The sequence below is a fragment of the Cervus canadensis genome, chromosome 4, assembly GCF_019320065.1.
Source record: "Cervus canadensis isolate Bull #8, Minnesota chromosome 4, ASM1932006v1, whole genome shotgun sequence".
NCBI classification, from domain to species: domain Eukaryota; kingdom Metazoa; phylum Chordata; class Mammalia; order Artiodactyla; family Cervidae; genus Cervus; species Cervus canadensis.
The window spans coordinates 26,574,976-26,591,440 of NC_057389.1; the positions used below are offsets into that span (position 1 = coordinate 26,574,976).

Below are 16,465 nucleotides of genomic sequence, written 5' to 3' on the forward strand. Positions count from 1 at the left end.
CCTTTCAAACAAAAAATGGGGGGTGGGGGGAGAGGGGAGAAATCACTCTAAAACATAAACAAAGTCCTTGAAATTGCACACAGTCAAGTTAACACCATTCCCAAGTGTAAGCAGATACTGCTTTTCCCAATGAAGAGTTTACTATTAGGGATATTTTCAAAAGCAGGACACTTGGAGTAAACAGCGAAACAAAGGAGAACTATTTTATTCCAAGGCCTGAGCACATATGGAACCTGTTAAGGGGATGGTGGCTGCAGAAAGAACTACAAACGAATTGAAGAAACACCTAGGCAGCCTCTGAAAGGAAGCATGGAAGCAAGGGTGGTTAGAAAAGCAGAAAGTGGGCCAGAGATCAGTCAAATAGGAGGAAGAGAGACTGTTGGGCAGATGGCCTCTTCTGTTCCAAAATGTTCAAAGTTAAGGACACTCCTTAGCACGCTTTTATTTTACACAATGAGTGAATTAAGAAAAAACCAGGGGTCTGTCAGAGTCATTCCTGGATTTACTTGCGGCATTTCTTTGATAAACTTCACCTTATTTATGTCATTCATTTGCTGCCTTCTTCAAATTGAGCCCCTTACTTGGTGCTCTCTCCAAAACTCTTGGGTTTCCATTAGAAAATGTGAATTAATTAAGGGAAAGTTTCTTCTTTATGTGGTACAGTTATCTATCTTAGATCACATTACCTTCATCTGAAAGTATCAGAGTGAGTGAAAGTTGCTCAGTCTTGTCCGACTCTTTGCGACCCCATGTACTATACAGTTCATGGAATTCTCCGGGCCAGAATACTAGAGTGGGTCCCGTTCCCTTCTCCAAGGGATCTTTCCAACTCAGGGATCAAACCCAGGTTTCCTGCATTGCAGGCAGATTATTTACCAGGTGAGCCACCAGGGAAACCCAGAAAATATCAGAGGAAGATCATTATTTCTCCTCTGAAAAAGTGCAATGCTCACTTATTTACCAAGTTTAGGACCAGTCTAAACTATGGAAATGGTAAGTAAGTTATTTTTTCAGGCATGTTTCACAGTACAGTCCATTAAAACTTAATGGACACAGATTAAAAAAAAAAATCGAATTGAGTTGACTTGCTTCAGAAGAGTGGAATAATGACATGTGATGAATCAAGGATATCTGAATGGCACCTGACAGGCAAGATAAATTCCCTAGGATATTTTTCAGACCTCACTTAATCTGCCAGCTATAAACCAACATTCAAGCTCACTAACCAAACTCAGAGGGAGTATAGAGCCTTATTCTACACACCTTCAGAAAGAAAATGCAGGCAAGAGAACCACGTCCTTGAAGAGCTCGATTGCTCATGGAGAGACCAGAAAAAACATTTAGTAACACGGAAAAGTACAGAGCATGAGGATATACAAATCCAGTCTATAGAACCAATGACAGGCTGGAGACAGTCAGGGACTTTGCCATCAGATCAGTATGTTTCAAATGACAGACTTTACAAGTACTCGACTGGGCCAGATGCATCTATCCTAGCTCAGGGCAGGAGCATAGAGGTACCCAACTAACACGTACACTTAGAGATAAGTCATGGTCCAGGTCTGCAGAGCACAAGTAAGTGCCCACCAGAACTGGTCACCTGAGTGCCTGGCATTCCAGCTTCTGTAATAGAGCTCACAAGAACCTGCACTTTTACTTGCCTATTTATAAGGGGGAGACTTAATAGTGGGTAGTCTAGACCCAATTTATCCCACAGGAATGAAGCCTACATTCAACAAGGGAAAACTTACTAAATGCCTATGTTCATCCTAAAGGAGATCAGTCCTGGGTGTTCATTGGAAAGACTGATGCTGAAGCTGAAACTCCAGTACTTTGGCCACCTCCTGCGAAGAGCTGACTCATTGGAAAAGACCCTGATGCTGGGAGGGACTGGGGGCAGGAGGAGAAGTGGACGACAGAGGATGAAATGGCTGGATGGCATCACCGACTCGATGGACATGAGTCTGAGTAAACTCCGGGAGTTGGTGATGGACAGGGAGGCCTGGCGTGCTGCAATTCATGGGGTCACAAAGAGTTGGACACAACTGAGCGACTGAACTGAACTGAACTGATATTACATAAACTTCAACAAAATTATAAAAAGTTATAATTGTCTGTAATATACATGAAAAATCTTTAATCTCTGCTTACATTAATAAAAACAATATTGTCTATCTTAAATTAAAATTTATATATAAGAACTCGTCTACACCAACCACTATTAATCTGAACAAAATTATCAGCCTGCAATTATTACTCATTTCAGCAAAATGAAAACATACAGATGTAACAACTGTGGATACATTAATACCATCCACCCAGGACAAGTAGAAGAAAATGAGACTTTTGATGAAGTGGAAAGTGAAAGTGTTAGTCACTCAGTCATGTCGGACTCTTTTCAACCCCATGGATTGTAGCTCACCAGGCTCTCTGTCCTTGGAAATCTCCAGGGAAAAACACTGGAGTAGGTATCCATTCACTTGTCCAAGGGATCTTTCCAACCCAGGGACTGAACCTGGGTCTCCCATATTGCAGGCAGATTCGTTACTGTCTGAGCCAGCAGGGAAGCCTAAGACTCTTGATACAAGGGCTGAAATCCTATACCTTACTGAGAATATATTTTATGGACAAACTACTTTCTGTACTTTTTATATCTCTTGCCAAAGAACTTACTTATGGACACAAAGGACAAACAATGTTGATTAAATATAAGAAGTGATAACAGAGACAGTGCAAGCCAGGGTATTTTAGGGTTCTTAAAGGCAAAATGTCATAAGGGACACCCTTTTTAAAGTCAAGGAGGTATCAGCTAGGAGAAAGCCTATGGCTTCTCCCCTTATAGCATTATGACTGTGGGCAAAAGCTTAGTCTAACTGACCTTCATTTTCCTTACTATTAAAATAAACCACCTAACGCCTTTCTTACAGGTTATTGTGGAGAATAGATGAGTATAAAATGCTGAGTACAATGAGGGACACAGGGATGAACTGAGGGGCACATCCAGGAGAGCACAGAGAAGTTTTCCCGAACAGGCAGAGCAGAACTTCTGAAAACAATGATTCGTTTGGCATCTGTTCTAGAATGAACTTCACATTTTGCCAAACTCATTAAATCCAGATGAGAGGCAGTAATGAATGAAACTTAAGCACACACAAAAAGTGTTTAAAAATTATTTTCAGGTTTTCCTCTTGTTTATCTAAGTTAGAATTGAATTTACACTTAACTGTCTAGCCCAGTAGATCCCAAATCTTTGTCTGCATTTTAGAATCACCCAGGGAACCTTTAGAAAATATAGCTGCCAGAGGTTTTGCTTTAATGAATTTGAGCCGAAGCCGAGACACCAGTTTTTTTTAATTACGCTCCCCAGGTGATTTTAATGAACAGTCAGAGCCCAGAACAACCACTATAGCTAGCCACACTTGAACTAGCTCTTAGGAATTAGACTCATGCATTTACTAGCAGCGATTCCAATCAGCTCCACCCATCCTGACTAAAGAACCTTATTGAAGCCTACTCAAGGATGTGGGCAGTATTATCAAATCACTCCTTTCTTTAAGAGGTAGAAAAATCTAAGAGACCATATAATTAGTCAGCAGAGTTTGAATAGAAAGAAATTTACAAGACCATAATTCAACAATCCTTTCTAAGATGTAAAAAAAAATGAGCATTTTTTGCTCAGATAAAAACGAGCCATGCCTTATAATAGTAGATTTCCAGTGCAATTATGTAAGAAGAAAAGGTTGTTTTTTTTTTTTAAAGAACGTTTTCTGTTACATTTATTATTTCCCTTTTTGCTTTGAAGCTGTAAAAACAAAGATAACCATCTGAAAGACAGGCCTGAGGCAATTCTGCTGATTGTGCAGTTTACCTGTTCAATGGAAATCTAATATACTCTTCTTTTAAGACAGCCACCCTGACTGCAATATTGATAGATGGATCTGTTCGCAGGGAATGAACTATTTTAACCCCTGTCTGTTTCACCAAGTAGATGAACTATTATATCGAGTAGATGAAAACATCACTGAGCAAGATGTTTGGTTGGTTTGCAGCCTAATGTGCCTCAGTAAAATGCCAGCAACCCACAGTACCAAGTTCTAGAATCGGTATCATTTTCATCAGCAACTTACCAGTGTGCTGCCATCTGTCCAACGGAAGTCATGCTCAAACATCTTGTCATTGAGACCTATCCACTGATAATCATGGCCCACACCTGAGAAGGAAAAAACACAGACATCTTGATTACCTTTCTCACACTTATGGATGAAATGGATCAGAGAAAATTATTTTTGGACCAAATCATGAATCCTCTCCTGGCTGAATTTCTGTTTAGTTGCTCATAAAAATCTCTCATGGCCTAACTATCTTTTGTTCTTCTGCCCAACGTGTTTTAAACTAAAAAGCTAATTTGCAAATATCACGAAACATTAAAATATCAGACATGGACGATTATTTCCCTAGCAGTTTACTACAATTAAGTAGTTTTTTCCATCTTTACTCATGATAGAAACTTTCCACTTATTTTTTTATGAAGCTGTGCAACTGGCAAAAGTTCAGTGAACCAATAAAACGTGACAGATCTCACCCATACTAGACTCATTTTGGAAGCCACATGTTTCTTCTCAAAGCATTTTTAATGGTGAGCACCTAGACTGGACAGTTCTGTAAAACTTCCTCAAAAATAATGACTTTCACCATGAAACGAGTCACAGGCAAAGACATCATGAAAAGAGTTAAATGAACCTCTGCCTAGATTGCAAAGTAACAATCAAACTTCTAAAAGATAGCAGGCATCATGAGAACGTACTAAACAGATCATCAAACAATGCTTCATGAGCAAAAAATTTCTACGTATTTTCTACATAAAAGCTAGCTGCCCTCCTCTTTGCCATAGTTATTAAACAGCTCTGGTAATAAGTTTCATTAGCTTTCAGCATCCATAGCCAATTATGCACAGAGAATAACATTAGGGTGCTATTAATAATTTAATTTTAATTAGTGGGATAAAAATAACTGAAAGCAATTTTCTCTTTAACTTTAGACAACATATGTACATATTCAAAACAGAGACCAAAAAGTATGGGAAGAATTAGATTGGAAACTTAAGAGGTGGTCATTTCTATAAGTTAAAAAATGATTAAATAGCAATTTCACATGATTCAACCTATAGCGTGCTATTTCAACTATTTCTGGTGGCAAATCAAGAAATGTCTGCCTATGTTACAGTTGAATGTTCCTCAAAATAGGGGACTCACATAGGAGAGATGATTTTAAGCAGTTTACAGATGAGGGATTTAATAAATTGAGTCACAACTGAGAGCGCTACTAGTTTTCAGTTCGATACAGGAAAAACTAAGAAGGTGGTAAGATTGAAAGAATATCCATGTATATTTGATTGAATAAAAACCCATGTATATTTGGTACATACGATTCACAAACATTTGCTCTTCGTGAGACAGAATACTGGTGAGATGGGCGCCCTGCAGACGGCATTCCCGTTCAGCTGCATCCCACGTCCGTCGGTGGGCAAAGTACTTGTAGCACTGCCCTTGAAATTTGTGCCAGCCGTAGTCACATGTCTCCGTGTCTGGGAAGAAACAAGGATGAGCTTATTAAACTCACCTATATCATTCAAACTTGGCTCACTCATCCAAAAGTTCATAGAAATCCCAAGCCACATCAGTGCAATGTCCCTGAAGCAAGGGATTCACCAATTTTGGTTACATTGACAAAGTAACATTGATAAAAAGAGCCCAAGTGATTCCTGCCAAGTGAGTGACAATACCTCTTAGGACTGGAAAGGCGCTATCGAACTGCACTTTCCTTGATGAAAGCCAGTTTCGGCAGGAGAAAAACTGGAGAAGGCGCCAATCAAAACCTCCATAGGCTGCAGAGTCTACTGACTCACTTGTGAAGCAATTTGGGCTAATAATTCCTTACCAAACTTTTCTAAAGAGAAATCAGTCAAATGATAAGACAAGAATTCTTGCTAAAAGGATTATGAATGCTCTATTTGCATAAGGACTTCAAAGGCTCTGGAAATAGTCCTTCCCCACTTCCTAGAGAGAGAGCTGCATGGTCACAGGTTCTTGTCACGTAGATTTACTAAGAGCAAAAAATTCTTCATCAGTTGGTAGCTGCTGGGATATAACTAACAACTGTGAGCCTTTTTCCCAAAAGGAGAGGGAATATAGGTAACTCCCAGTGCAAAAGCATCAGGATTTAAAGTTTATCAAGAGTGACTTTAACTTAGTACCCCTCATTCCATCAAGCCATATGCACATATGTAGATATTTGTATGTGTGTTAATATATACATATACTTTTTCTCTTTTGAAATAAGCACACTATAACCAGTATCCTGGTGAGATGAAAACATTTGTCAAATATGTTTAAATTTTACACTGGCAGTAAACTTCAGCTATATTTTCTAGATTGCCAGTTTTTAAGTATTTTAAAAGAAAGTAGTCTTGCACATAGCACTGCCCTCTCCCTGGCAACCTTCTTTCAGACTAGCCCACTCACAGGTGAAATTAAAATATGGATTAAATGATGATCAATAGAAATCATTTTAACTCTCATAAAGCATCTCACAAAGATATTGAACCAGTTACATGTAAAAACGAACAAAATGACCAAGTTTATGAAACTGGAGACGCTGTGAAAATTCCACATTACCTAATGATGAGACACCCCCTCCCCTAAGTTTTACTGATTGATGAAGATAACAAAACTCTACTAGATGAAATAAATGCTCATTTTATATGTCTGACTTGGGGGCCAACCTGAAAGTCAGATTGTCGCCTGATTCTCACTCCATTTACTCCTCCTCCTATAACTCATTGTGGGAAATCATGCATGATGAGAGACTTAACTTTTTTCCTGGCTTCAGTGATTAAGCCAGAATCATACAACAGATGCAGCTTATCTCTGAGAACAGTCCTTATTTCAGTTTAGTCTATCAGGCCTGTTGTTTAGTTAGAGCCAGCTGACTAATTGATCTCAACAATGTGCACTGGAAGTTTTGAGTATTACAGAGTTGTTTGGACACCACCAATCTCATAGGAAAGGACTCAAGACACAGATAGGCAGTTTTATAACAGTAACACTCAGCACCCAAGAAGGAAGCCTGCTTTGGCTACTTGGATGTAGTGCGTTTTCTTTTGGGAAGTTCACATGGAAGATTTCAGAGGAAAAGTCGAGGGGTGTAGAGGAAACAGATCTTTATATAGGAAAGGGTTATGGGGGCAGGGGGTAGAATCGGGAAATTTGTTAAAATACCCTGACAGTCAATGCTGTGATATTGTAATAGCATCAGTTCAGTTCAGTCACTCAGTCATGTCTGACTCTGCAACCCCAGGGACTGCAGCACGCCAGGCTTCCCTGCCCATCACCAACTCCCAGAGCTTGCTCAAACTCATGTCCATCAAGTTGGTGATATCATCCAACCATAACCTTGGAAATTATCATTTATTTGAAGAAACACAGTTTAAGATTCTAGAGGATCTCTAACTTACTGAATAATACATCAGAAAAAAATTATTCTCTACCCTCTTTCTTATCTTCCATTAACCTAAATGGTTTTAGTCTGGTTTTCTTCGTCTTTTATCACTAAGAGAAAGTATTTTCCTCTTTATGCACAGAAAACCAAATGGTCCTAAAAATTTAGATGCATGACCATGACAGTGCCTCGGTCCCTTTCTCAGTTAGCACATGTGTACAGAAAACAGAGGCAGTGTTTCTGCTAAAACTAAATAGGGACAGATTATTTATCCGTACTCTTCCAATGATTGTAAATAGATGTGCAAATACTTAACAGAGTGAATTTTTTTTAAAGAAGCCAAATATCCACACCGATTCACTTCATTTTTATTATTCGTGAATTCAACAAATACGTAATGAAGGACTATATGTCAAGCAGCACCTTCTAGGATGCAATTCTGAAAGGAGTTATCAGAAGCAGTTTGTCTTTTCAATCTTAGCTAAAAATAATGTGATACACATTTATTAAAAGGCAACGCTTTCAGATGATGCTTTCTTAGGCATCAGTCTACATTTGGGAATATTTCTTATACTTTAAGACTCCTATAGTCTATATTACAAAGTCCCACATTTAGTTTTGCCTGTGTGTGTTGGGGGAAGATGGGGAGATTACAACAACACTTGTTCAAGACCACAGAGGCTGAAATTGTCAATCTCAAACAACCTCACTAAAACTCTATTCTCCTTATGCTATATAGGTAACATTTTCAACACTCCTAACATATAGCCCACAAGCCTTAAGAAACTGTCAACACTCTGGCACTTCTGGTTGGCAAGATGTATCTTGACTTGGGGGCAAATTGTGTGCATAGAACTGTCCCTCCACAGTTCTAAAACCTCCTTCTAGATTTTAAGATCTCTTATCATTCCACCAAATGTGTCCCCTCTTTCAGAGTTGCTGGGAGTTGGGAAGTTACTAAAGCAGAGAACAGAAAAGGTCAGCTGAAGAAACAACAACACAGTCATCACCGAAATTTGGATAGAAAACTGTTTAGACAACAATGCCGCTGTTAATGAAGAAAACATTTGTTCTTAGGCAACCTGAAAAGAGGAGAAAAAAATCTTTCAGTGTCCTGGCAGTAAATCACAGGAGCACAGCTGCATGTCGTAAACAGACTGGCGTAGCTAGTCCTCAGCAAATCATGTGGATGAAAGTTAAACTCGTTGTAAGACAAAATAGAAGGTACCTGAAAGGCGATACCAGAAATGAAGAAAAATGAAAACGTTTTCTTTTTAATATTCTCTTAAAAGGAAGTAAAAGGTAATTGCCCCCAAACTCCCTTCCAAGGATGTTACTGCTGAATCTATCTGCTTCACATGTAAATAAAATGCTTCTCCTTAATACTTTAGAAGAGTGAAGATGTTGAAAAAATCTGGGCTTTCCAAGGCCACTGAGGTTCATTCTTCCCACTCTCTAATTTACTAGTTGTGTGACCTTGAACACATCACTTTTCCTTCCTGGGCCTCAATTTCTGGTCCACTTAACCCACAGAAATATTGCTGTCAGCCAAAGGAAATGATGTACCTTGAAGCACACGGTAAATTAAGAAGTAACCAACAAAGAGTATCTCTTTGTATTCCCTGCCAAGAATTACGCTGAGTCAAGAAGATCAGAGCCCTTGCTTTGCTCAGAGCTCTCTCACCAGCACCCAGAACTGTGCCTGTAAGACTGCAGGTGTTCAGAACACTTGTGGCACAAATGATTTTTTGAATCACTCCTTGTACTTGGAACTAAGTGAAGCCAGAATCATTTTAACACATAAAAGGCTCAAGGACCTCACCCTTTTGTTTTCTTCAACAAATAGCATCTCTCCTACTGTTTTCTTTAAAGAAGAGGATCTTGTTTGGTCAATTATCATATTTATATTTTACAACTTTAAAACAGACCCATCCTATGCAATAAGGAAAAAGAAAAGAAAACCCTAAAGAACCCAAACATCACCCATCCCTTTCCAATGGCAATTTAACGCACAGTTCTTTTAGCTTTGCTTTGTGTCGACATCCAGATTCATGCTGCAAAGTGGAATGGGGGCCAGACCAATGTGTCTGAGTTATTAGACACTCATTTTCATTTTGTCTGGTGGAATGGAAGTTTGGCATTAAGCACTTTTATCAAAGCCAAACCACTGTATGACTTTAAGAAGAGGAAATCGATGTTCCAAAACGGAGTGTGCGGAATATGCGATCTGTTTCTGATTGATGGGCTCAAAACTGTTACCGTTAACCACCCAAAATACACTCTCAGGTTGGCCATAAAATGCAAACTACAGGGATCACTCGATTCAAGCCATCATGAATTTAGGCTTTTCATTCAGAAAAAATAGGTTTTTCTTCAGTAGGAAAGAAACCTGGTTCACAATATCTTTTCTGTAGTATTTGCCAAGCCAAGGTGAATGTATTCACACAACTGCATTAACTCATTCTCCAGAGATGATCAACTATGAACAATAAGACCATTGAGTCTCAAATGCTGAGAGGAGAAAATAAAGGCAATTAACACTTGAATTCAATATCCTTGGTACAAGCCACATACGTGACTAAGGTCCATGCCTAGTCTGTCTCCAGGAAGAATATGTACCACAATGTTCCTGTTGGTGGATGGATGTCCTTAAATTCAGCTCAGCATGCCTGTCTGCAAAATTACATTCTATCAGCAAAACAACAATGATCAAATGAACATTATTGTTCAAATGTTGTGAGCTAAAAACGCATCAGGAAACCTAATGTATTTTGGCAGCCTGTGAATTTCCTCTGCAGAAAAGAATATACAGTATGGTCAAAATTGCTAACAACAACAAAATCCAAATAATTATGACAAAGGGCTGTCTAGGATTAATAGTTGAAATGAAGTATCAATACTGTTCTTCATGCAAATGATGCAAAAGCTCTTACCTTGCTCACAAAGTGCACCAACATAGCTCGGGAGGCAGAGACACCTGAAGGTGTTAAAACCATCAATACATGTGGCTCCATTGCGACAAGGATTAGAATGACATTCATCAAAATCTGAAATAAAACCATAAAAGCCATAAAAGTACTTTCAGTAAAAGGTCAAAAGATCCTATTTCGTAAGATTGCCAGATAAAATACAGGGTAGCCAGTTAAATTTGAATTCCAGATTGAAAAAAAAAAGAAATTTTAATATGTCACATCCTTTATTTAGGGCAAACTTATACTAAAAACTATTCATTTTTAAATTTTAAACTTAAATGTCACTGATCTAATATTTTTATTTGTTAAATCTAGAAACCCAAAGAAAATTTCAGATATATTCAGAGTAAGGTCATTATCTCCACTGCTGTTAGATGAGTCCCATGAGCCTTAAAATCAATAAAGAATCCCCCTAACCTTCCCACCAATTCTGGTTCATGCTCTGAGCACCTCACTTGTGAAACACTGAAAATACTTCACTAGCTTCAAAGCCTCCAGACCCTTCCCTTTCCAATACATCCTTCATTCAGCTGATTGTCATATTCTTTAGACACCATCAAGATAATTTTATTAATTTGCTTTTTAGAAAAAAAATCTTTTTAAATGTTTAAATTTATTTTTCAATTTTTACAAAACTTTTAATTTTATATTGGCGTATAGCCTATTAACAATGCTGTGACAGTTTCAGGTGCATAGCCAAGTGACTCAGCCATACATATACATATATCCATTCTCCCTCATTGGCATCTAAATATTCCGAAGACCCCGATTATCCAGAGCAGCAGTCGTCAAAATGTGGTCCCTGGACCAGCAGTATCGGTATCACCCGAGAATATCAGAAATGCATGTTCCCAGGCCCATCCAAGACTTACTGACTCTGATATTTGGAGGATGGGAACAACAAACTGTGTTTTACCAAGCCGTCCAGGGGATTCTCACGTATACTAAAGTCTTAGACTTTAGGCCTAGATCCAACTAGCTTTCCACTGCTCTTTCCCAGTGTTTCTCTCTCACACCCACTAAGGAGGCATCCAGAATGCTCGCGGTCCCCCAGCTCGTCCTGCGGTTTGCAGTCTCTGTGCTTTGGCTTGCTATGTCGAGTCTTCCTCTCCCACTAGAAAATCTTCCCTAATTTCAGTGTCTATATCGAATGCAACCTTTCTAACAGACATCTGTGATCTCTTGTGATGAAATTAATGCCTTTACTCCATAGCATTTTGCAATTACACTAAAAATTTAGTTAATGTTTATTTTAAGTATTATAAATGAATCTATGTGTGTTCGGCCACTTTGGTCATGTCCACCTCTTTGTGATCCCCTGGACTGTAGCCCGCCAGGCTCCTCTGTCAGTGGGGATTCTCTAGGCAAGAATACTGGAGTGGGTTGCCACCCCCTCCTGCAGAGGATCTTCTCAATCCAGGGATCAAACCCACATCTCCTGCATCTCCCATATAGCAGGCAGATTCTTTACCACTGAGCTACCAGGGAAGCCCAAAAATGAATATAAAAAATAAATTAAATTTCTAAGAGGTATATGTTGTATTCTTACCTAAAGAAATGACCTTAGTAGAAATGATATTATATTAATATCATAATGATGGTTTTATATTGTTTGCTAAGTGCCAGCCATTGATCGAACAGTTTCACATATATTAACTCATTAAATTATTTTCAATTGATTGTAATGTGAAAAAGAATGGGGGTCATACATATATTTTTATACTACACACATAAATTTGAGGGCTTCCCAAGTGGCTCAGTGGTAAAGAATCTGCCTGCCAATGCAGGAGACCTATCTTGATCCCTGGGTCAGGAAGGTGCCCTGGAGAAGGAAATGGTAACCCACTCCAGTATTTCTGCCTGGAGAATTCCTTGGACAGAAGAACCTGGCAGGCTACAATCCAGGAGATTGCCAAGAGACAGACAGGATTTAGCAGCTAAACACACACAACATATGTAAATTTGGTATTTAAGATATAATTATTTCTTAAATGTTATCTATTGTGATCCCTGTCTTCACTGCTTAGCACACAAATGGAACGTACTAGCTCCATTGACTTTTGCTTTTTTTTTTTTTTAAAGATAAACACTCTTTTAACATGAATCCTGGGGGTTTTGTCTCAACATTTCTGTGTAATCTAAAGTGTAATCTTTACTCAGTCATTATGAGAAAACCACTATGGTGCTGCTAGAAGCAGCACCTGATGAGTAGCTCCCGTCATTTTCTTAGGGTCAAGGTCTATATTTAGCCAAATCAAAACTGGAGTCCTTTTACAATTTTTCTTCAGGAAAAGGAACCCCAAATAAGAATGGAAGTAAAAGGGACTGATTTTGTAAAGAGACAATGACATTCTTTGGAACCCAAAAGAGAGGAGGAAGGCAACAATGTCACAGACCCTAGAGGGAGAGGTGGACTAGGCTGGTCTCTGGGCACAGCCAGAGAAGGTGCTTTCCCATGACACGCCAGAACAGCAAGTCATCTCAAAACATAAAAACTGCCTACTTTTTAAGTTGTTGTTTAGTCACTAAGTCATGTCTGACTCTTTGTGACCCCATGGACTGTAGCCCACCAGGCTCCTCTGTCTGTGGGATTACCCAAGGCAAAGATGCTGGAGTGGGTTACCATTTCCTTCCCCAGGGGATCTTCCCAACTCAGGAATCAAATCTGCGTCTCTTAGGTCTCCTGCATAGGCAATTAGGTTCTTTACCACTAGCACCACCTGGGAAGCCTATTTTTTAAATAGAGCTTTCTAAGAGAAATTTGTACTTAAATTGATAATTTACTGATATGCAGATTTGGAGACAGAATAACATTTTTTGTCAGTATTTAAGCAAATATTCTATCAAACTTTACATTTGTAACGCCTGAGTGTAAAAACCACACATAAATACAACTGATCTCAGTAATCTTCCTTGAGTCCTGGTGATATCAAGAAAATTCAATAAACACCTATCCCTGTTTCCCACAGAGTACTTAAATTACTCTATGATTTTAATTTCATCTAACATGCCATTCATCTACAATGGGCTTCTCTGAAATCCTCTGATGGATTCAAGCAACATAAACTCTCGCCTGATACATCTGGAAAAGCGCTACAGTCTTTCAGGGAAGAACATCTTACCAAGTTCACACCGATCACCACTGTATCCTGGCACGCAGGTGCACACGTAGGAAGTTTCAGTAGGGTAACAGGTGCCCCCATTGAGGCACGGGTTCGTTTTGCAACGATCAGGTCCTACCAGGTTCAGGAAAGTAAGAAGAGCAATTAGGCTCATCTCTCAGTTTCAACGCATTTTAGCATAAAATGCCATTTTTTGCTACCATAACATAGGCTTTACCATAGCACTATGCATAAAAAATTAACATTAACTTTACTCTCTGGAGTGTTTCTTGGCATTATAACTAATTATTACAAATTGCATCTATTCATTTCTGGGATCCAATCAATCATCATTATTTTTAAACAGTATTTTGTATGGTATCTGGCAACTAATTAATATATTCTACTGCAGATTTAGTTGGCATGATAATGGCAATTGATTTTAGTCAAAATGATTACACGTATGTGCACAGTGAATGGAAAATGTATTCTTTTAAACGAGGTTAGTTCATGTGAAATGGCTGGATACACAGAACATGCATTCTTTTTAGCATTGGCTTGTTACCATCATTTAAATTATTATTGCCTTTTACCACTTAATGCTCAGAAACTTTTTCTTCGAAAGTGTGCACTGAAGTCTCTTCTGCTACATTAATATGCTTTTTCCAAAAACACGTTCCAATTGTACTCCTTTAAACTATACTTGAAGAAAAGCAACACATGGATTAAACTCTACTGTGTAAAAACAAACCCAAATACAAAAATCTCACCTTAAGTGAAACCCCAAGCTTTTATTACAATTTTCTTATTAAAAACACAAAATTGACACTTCTAGGTGATCAATATAAAGGCCAGAGATACAAATGTTTGAGGAGAAAACAGCTTAATACATATTTTCTAAATGTAAGTACTTTTAGACTAATTGAGGCACATATGTTATTCTATAATATTGCATGGGTAATTATATTACATTAATAACTTATATATATTATTTGAATACTTTTCCAGAAGTACTTGCTTCAATGTTTAAGAATCCAAATGAGAGCTAACCATTTTTACAAAAGAACTGAAATAAATAGGCTATATATGGAATAAAAACCATAGTTTCAAAAATTTTAAGTCCTGAAAGTCAGAAATAATTGCATACCAAGAAAAGATATCCACTTAGGAAACATGAGAAACAGGTATGGCTATAGAAAATAACAGCCTTTCCCACCCAGGAAAGTCAAACTCACACTTTCTGAGTGTTAAGCAAATTCTGGACTATGAGAAAGACTTGATAGGGGCACATTTGCCTGTGTGGGTTCACGATCATTAGGTTAATTCAGATGCTTGCAACTGTTTCTTCCAAAGTGACCCCAGTTTTGCTAAGGCTCCCTATAGTTCTAAAGATCTCCCTACTTCCGCCTTCTGCTTTTGAAAACACGCTGCTTAGATGACAAGGCTACGGTCCACAACACTTCTACCTGCTGCTCTCAGTGCAAAACCAAAAGGACACTAAAGTGAAAGTGGCTGGTAAAGTGTGACGTGCCACAGAAGTGTGAAGCACAGCATTACTCCCACCACAGACACGAGACATCATGCCAGAGTCCAGGACAAGGGCGTGGCGAGGAAGGGGCTGTGAACTGCAAGTAGCTTCGATTAGGAGAACAGCTCTGTTTTCACGCATTTTATTCCTCCCTAAACAGTGCGTAGTCACCTCGGAAAGTTGAAACTGCAGCAAATAGACCAGGCAATCCAATAGGAGCCGTTGTTTACTGAATTCACCTAATGTGACGCTTTGTTTTGCAAAGACGCAAGCTCTGATTCTAGGTAAACATTATGAATTGGGCGACTGGTACACATTTCTCATTTGTCAAATCCAACTCTCTAGAGATATAGTTACTACCAGGGATTTCTCTATCATATTTCCTCTAACCTGAACTATATTTCAGCTAAATTACAAAAGAAAAAATATTGGCCGGATTACTAGGTTATCATTTACAGATTCAATAAAGAGTGACCAAAAAAAAAAAAAATCCATCAGCCACCTTTGATCAGTTGTATTCACAAAATACTTAATCATTTATAAAAGTTACACTTTATGACTATTTCACTCTATCTGAAGCACAACAAAACTGAAGCATTGGTAGCACAAAAGATAAGGTTGCAACGCTCAGAAGAATAACTCTAAGTATGGCCATGCTATAAAAACATACTCATTAAAATAAAACATATTTTTAATCAACACAGTCCTAGAAGTACTGTTTTTTGTTTTTGTTTTTTTCTTTTTCTAGGTAGCAACTAGGTGGTAATAGCTACTTGTGGATTCCACTAACATTATTATTCCCACTGTTCTTGGAAAACACTATTAAACTGAACTTTTCAATATTATCAACTAGACTAAAAGGAAACTAAATTCTACAGAGTAAATATTCCAAGGTCTCTGCTTTACATGTAATTAAATATTATTCATTTTTATATTATATTAACAGAAAATGACCAAAGACCAGTGGAAAAAACCACCTACTCTGGAGTCAGGCCCATCTGGGTTCAAATACCACTTTACCATGACGTGTGAGGCTACAACCCTGGGCCAATTACAGAACTTCTCTGAATCTCCACGCCCTACCCTTTTAAATGGAGATAATAATGTATGCATTGTGGCCTTTCTGTGAAGCTTAAATGACATAGTCTATATGAACCAGTATCAAATTCATGCTTCCTGTCTACTCAGTAAAAACCTAGAAATCTTTTCTCAACAGGCAGAGTTTGAATATATACCGAATGAATACTCACTGTGGCTAGGCACTGTGTTAGAAGCATTATGTAGACTACCTATCTAAAGCAAGGAAATTACACAAAAGTATGAACTTATAACTGATATTGTGTGAACCATGTTAAGTATTTATTAGA

At 38.3% G+C, this 16,465-nt stretch overlaps 1 protein-coding gene across 2 annotated transcripts in view; it reads right to left on the minus strand.

Annotated features, from left to right (window-relative positions):
* Window positions 1-16,465, minus strand: part of VCAN (versican) — a 115,704-nt gene that overhangs the window by 25,568 nt on the left and 73,671 nt on the right. For both annotated transcript variants that reach the window (XM_043464720.1, XM_043464721.1), the window contains 4 exons: window positions 13,592-13,705; window positions 10,431-10,544; window positions 5,426-5,584; window positions 4,128-4,210 (listed from right to left, as the gene is read on the minus strand). In XM_043464720.1, the coding sequence (XP_043320655.1) occupies window positions 4,128-4,210; window positions 5,426-5,584; window positions 10,431-10,544; window positions 13,592-13,705 (470 nt within the window). The remainder of the gene's footprint in view (window positions 1-4,127; window positions 4,211-5,425; window positions 5,585-10,430; window positions 10,545-13,591; window positions 13,706-16,465) is intronic.